Consider the following 6,000-nt stretch of genomic DNA (forward strand, 5'->3'; position numbering starts at 1 on the left):
TTGAAAGCTTTTAAAAAAATATATTTTTTGCAAACTTTCTCACGACGACATATGAAATGTATTCTAGAATGTTTAAATGTTTTTTGGTACTGAATATTACACACGAATATCTTCATGAATAACTTAATTAAGACGGTATTCAGTGAACAGTTTTCAACTTCTTACATTTTACCAGAAATGTAATAATTTTTTAATGTGGGATATATGTAAATCAGTTACTATAATTTAGAATTTGTAAAAATATAACTCTATAGATTAATTCAAAGCAGATAACCACATATAAAAAACTAACTTTGGTGGCATATCTTTTTTGAAGTAACGCATCTTAACAACATAAGTTTTACTCAAATCATTGATATACAATTTTGTGAGCTGAAGCACACTGGAGCTTCGATACTTTAAAATCAACTGAATAGTTTATTCTATTCTCTATATTAATATTTTTTTTCGTTTTCGAAGATTGTTACTTTTCCTTTTTTAAAAAATTGAGAACAGATATTAAATATTTAATGTGTGTTCCAACAGAAAGAACAGCAACTGCTGTGTTCGGTAAATCCGCGCCAGTTTTTGAAACATACACTGAGCTCTGGCTGAATACAATCGTCTAGGACTAGCAAATCGAATCTATTAACGAGCCAGTCGGTAGCGAAAGGGCTAATCTAAATAATTCGATGACGAGGAACCCACTTTGAGACTAATAATGGCTGGAGACGGCTTGAATGGGTAATGAAGAAAGTGTTTAATATGCGTTTAACATAACAGCAAATGTACAACGTTTCGACAAGGTTTTGTCATCATCAGGCCGTCTCCAGCCATTATTAATCTAAATAATGTATGTAGCTAAAACTGTAGTAAAAGCCTTTTATGCCCTGTACCTGCACGTAGACTTAAAATAATAAACCTTAATGCCGTCTTTGTATTAGAGCAAGACATTACTAAAGTTAATTATAAAGCTTTACCTTGTAAAGACATCAGGGTAATGTGTTCGTGAGAAAGCTTTTTCCAGCTCTTCTAGTTGGAAACTAGTGAAAGTTGTACGGTACCGCCGTTGTTTACGTTTGGGAAATTCGTCACGTTCAACTGATTCCAGGCAGCGGTTGGTATCCACGTCGTTTTCAGTTCGCTCATCTTTATCTTCTTGTTCATCTGAATCTTGATAAGAGGAAGTATCCAGATGGCCAGCTGAAGGTGCCAGCTCTACTGCTGTAGTGTTGGGTTCGTCCGTCAAGGAAGGGCTCCTCTTTACAGCCGGCAAAGGTGACGACGATTCTCCCACCAGTCTCGTCACTGACAGTGCGGACTCACTCGGTGAGCCTTCCACGGTACCGGCACCTTCGCTGATACAACGGCTTTCCGATTTCTCAGAAATACCCATAGTAAGGCTCGAAGAGCTAACCCTACTTATCAGGTTAGTGTTCGGGGTTAGCACGTGTGACCTTAGTTCTTCGGAAAATAGTTTTTCCGACGTGTTTTGTTTTGCAGTCAGATCGGAATGCTTAGACAGAAAAGTATTAAAATAAACTGAAGGACAACTTGAGAAAGACGTAGATACTGGCTGTGATATGACTTGTTGCCGATGTCTTGCATGTTCTGGAAATGTGATTAAAAAACAGCCCATCAATGATAATACTATCATAGCTCAGGTACAGTTCATTAGTAAAATTCAAAAAACTAAAACATTACATTTCCATTTTAAGTCAGTTGTGTAATATTCATAAATATTCATTGGAAAAGCTGTGTAAAACCAATCAAGAAATAGTACTTCTAATACTTCAAAATCATTAAAACTAGTTGACGCTTAGATATTTTCTAACTTAGGCGAATCTAATTGAGTTGATAAAAATGCCCGAGTAGATCCGGAAATGTATATCTAAGCAAACCACGCTTATATACTTCGGGTAGAATGAGAAAAGAAGCCACCTAGATGTTAAAATAATGGTAGACTGAAATACGTATAGCTTAAAAACAAGTTATTAAATATCCAGTTAGGCTCGACGTGTAATCGAACATTCCGCGTATAAGAGTTGAGTACGTTATATTAAAACGGTTTGGAGCTTTACCACGTCGTTATTAGAATTCATGTGGCCACGTCGAGTCATGCTTTATCTGACGACTATGTTATCTTGACAATAGCATTGCAGCATAGTTTCTATTGCACAAGGCTCCGTCGTAAGGATGTCATGTCCAAAGCACACCATTTCTTCATGCAGGTTTTCCACACTTCATCTAGTGTACTAGGTGACGATTTCCTAGCGTCTGTTTCAACAGTTCGATCACACAATAATCCATAGTCGCTGCAACCGGCATGTCTTATTATTATGGAACAACATGAATACTTATTTTGTTCTTTAGCCGCTTGAAGAATGGGTTGAACGAATATGTCGTGGCAGTTCATTGTGTACACGTGGTTTGTGTAACTTTCCCAAACCGAGATTCCTCTTGATTATGTTGTGCACGGTTGTCTGGAGGTATATGGATGGCTTTTGCCACTGACCTTTGTGTTCGTATATTCTCATCTGTTACAAGAGTCTTCGCTGTGCTTATAACGGCTGGGTACGGTTTATTGTAAGCTTCTTTCTGGATGGTTCTGGTGTCTTAGTTTATCTATATTATTATTGTTTTCTCAATGCCATTAAGAACAATATGTATCTCCGCTTTGGAAATTCTAAATTTCTGACCTGTTACATACCCTTCCCAAAAGCGATCAATTTTTGGTGGCATCGCACTACCTATGAGGCGCCAAACAATGTCAAAATGTTGTTCTGATACACGCCATTCCACCGTGACTTCATATCAAAAGTGTTTGCTACGTGACTTGCTGGTTTATATGTATTCAGTATCGTTTTAGTATCACGTACTCAACCCTCTGTATACGACTATTATGGGAAATATTTATAACATTAAGAGGCAGCACAGCATAATAGCGACCGTTATTTCTTTTCATTTATAGGATTAATTATAATCTGTGGGACTAATACTATTTCGTTGTACTGTTTTACTGTAATCTATGGCACTAATGTTGTTTCGTTGTACAGTTTCACTCTATTCTGTAAGCATTGATACGGTTTCATTTACACTCTGTTTGAATAATTACAGTTTAGCCATCCGTTGTTATTCGAAATTTGAAATGCGATTGCTTTAGGAATGTTTTAAAGTGCACTTTCTTCTAAGCTGTGTTAACCCTTTGAGTTGCTGGACAGCAGACTTACAGTTTAGTTTACAGCCCAGTATGAAACAGTATTAGGATCAGTAATACAGTGCAACAGCGTTAATACCTATAGTAAAGTGAATTAGTATTAGTAACCATAGTGCAGCGAATCAGTATTAGTACCTATAAGACATCTTAGTGCTCACATTGTAGGACATTCGTTTCTGTTAATGAACATTTGCAATTAAATTAGGTCATTGGGCCACATTGTTTAATAAAATTTTGTTTGTAACTCTTTTATGCTCTTAATATATATATATATATATTTATATGATGTAACAGAAACACAAACTTGTTCTAAAATACGTTTTAATACTCAACTGCTAAACCTTATATTAGATATATCTGATACTTTTATGAAAGAAGAAGGTAATGCGGAAATACACGTACTGCTTATAAATAATATATAATTTGAAATGTACGGAGTCGTTTATTCCGCATTTACGACACACGTGATATTAGTTTAGCTTCTGAAAACAATGTACCGCAAGACGTGTACATGCATCTATAACACGATCACTAGAAACCTATAATAAACAGAATATATATATATAATCCCAAGATACAGATAGAAAGTTCTATACAATATATAAAATCTGTATCCATTGTATACAGTATATAAAATCTGTATCCATTGTATATAATATATAAAATCTGTATCCATTGTATATAGTATATAAAATCTGTATCCATTATATATAGTATATAAAATCTGTATCCATTGTATATAATATATAAAATCTGTATCCATTGTATACAATATATAAAATCTCTATCTATTGTATACAATATATAAAATCTGTATCCATTGTAAAGAGAATTACTTTTGTACTTTAGACATAGTATAATATAATATTTAATACAAACATGAACAGACGTCTGAAAGTATTTTAAACCTGCAATGCATGGGGCACAAGCTTTAGTTTGTTTAAAAGCAAAACTAAAACCTCACATAATTCTTCATACAGGCAGAAGAAAACTAACTCCGGATCAGTGTAAAGAAAGATAAGCTTAAAACTATTTGGTAAATGCCAGATAAGATACATGTCACTGAAAACTGGACTAAATTATGTTTAACATTTTAATTAAAAATCAGTTTGTACTCTAACAACAAAGTGTAAGGAAAAACACTGACGTTAAACCAAACAGAAAAAAAGTTTATCAACGTATCGATTACACCAAATAAAACATTTTTCATAGAAATTAAACAAAACTGCATCTCTTTCAACATAATTAGATAACACTACAATATCCTCGTGGAACTACACAAAATGATGCTAATTAGAAAAAGTATTACTAGAACAACATATAATATAAACAGAACTACGTCATTATTGAATTATGTAAATGTACGTGAATACTAAAGGTGTGGCGATACGATACGAGTATCGTATCGTAAAACCGTGATACAACTGTATCGATACATCATCCGATACGATATAATACGATTTATGTATCTTCGCGAACTTTTTCAAGCTTTCAGCAAATATTATAAGTCTCTGGTACAAAAAAAAATCAGAATTTCTAATAAAGTATTTTTGCTAAAAATTAATGATTCAATAAAGGAAGATGAGTATTGAGTACTACATGTTGTCTTCATTTATTTTATCAAAAACATTACATGTAAAGTAACATAACATAAGACAATATTAGTAATATAAATAATAAATTACAGACAAGACTGACAAACTCTGTAACAAACAGCTGGTGAAACTTTTGTATCTAGATACGTATCGTATCGACTGCTATGATGAGATACTCGCCCCTATTAAATTGCATGTTTTTGTAATTATAAACGAAAGAAGTAGTTTCGTTTATATCAAGTAGTAATGAGTATGATATTTTCTATTTTGTATATTTTAGCTTAGTCTCTAGGAAAAGTCATCATTTTTAAACAATAAACTGAAGAATATAAGCTAAAAAGAAACTTGTTAAACTCCTGCTAAACTGAAGAATATAAGCTAAAACTAAACTTGTTAAACTCCTCCCAAACTGAAGGATAAAAGCTAAAAAGAAACCTGTTAAATTCCTGCTAAACTGAAGAATATAAGCTAAAATTAGACTTGTTAAACTCCTGCTAAACTGAAGGATAAAAGCTAAAAAGAAACCTGTTAAACTCCTGCTAAATTCAAGAATATAAGCTAAAAAGAAACCTGTTAAATTCCTCAGAACATAAGTGATTGCTTGCATATTTACATGTGTATATATAATTATATTAAAGTGATGACTTTAAAGATTACTATATTAACATACAAATATAACATTTTGATTCTCCGTCTGTTAACGAATTGCTGTTACCATAGTGTACTTAGACTACTAGCCCTGATGAAGTCGCAATGGCGTACCGTTAGCTGAAACAAGTATTATTATTATTATTATCTGGGGAGTAAATATCGTTTTTTTTTCTATCTTTATTGCCATAATGTCTAAATCACTCCAGTATGCATTAAAAATTCTGATAAACAACAAAAGACTATTCTGATTAAAACAGGAAGTTAAATTATCTTAAGGCGGGAATATCTATAGTCTAGTTAGTAGTTACATGTGTATATGATGTGTATACTGATGTCAAATCAACTTAAAGTTTATAACAAAATAGGAGCTTTTTAATTTTTTAGTTCAGAATAAATCTGGATTACACCTAAATGAATCAGAACACGAGTATTTTTTACACACACACATATATGTTCACTTTAGAGAACGATTCTAATTCTAAATTGTTTACTAAAGTATTTGAGAATTGCAATTATAGTACAATATTACTAAAGAGTGTTAAGATCCTTGTTGCTGTC

General features: G+C 32.8%; 1 protein-coding gene across 2 annotated transcripts in view; it reads right to left on the reverse strand.

The window, feature by feature from the left end:
• Positions 1-6,000, reverse strand: part of LOC106470435 (homeobox protein ARX-like) — a 45,439-nt gene that overhangs the window by 24,426 nt on the left and 15,013 nt on the right. For both annotated transcript variants that reach the window (XM_022399865.1, XM_013930996.2), the window contains exon 2: positions 960-1,590. In XM_022399865.1, coding sequence (XP_022255573.1) covers positions 960-1,590 — 631 coding nt within the window. The remainder of the gene's footprint in view (positions 1-959; positions 1,591-6,000) is intronic.

The sequence above is a fragment of the Limulus polyphemus genome, unplaced genomic scaffold (assembly GCF_000517525.1).
Source record: "Limulus polyphemus unplaced genomic scaffold, Limulus_polyphemus-2.1.2 Scaffold105, whole genome shotgun sequence".
NCBI classification, from domain to species: domain Eukaryota; kingdom Metazoa; phylum Arthropoda; class Merostomata; order Xiphosura; family Limulidae; genus Limulus; species Limulus polyphemus.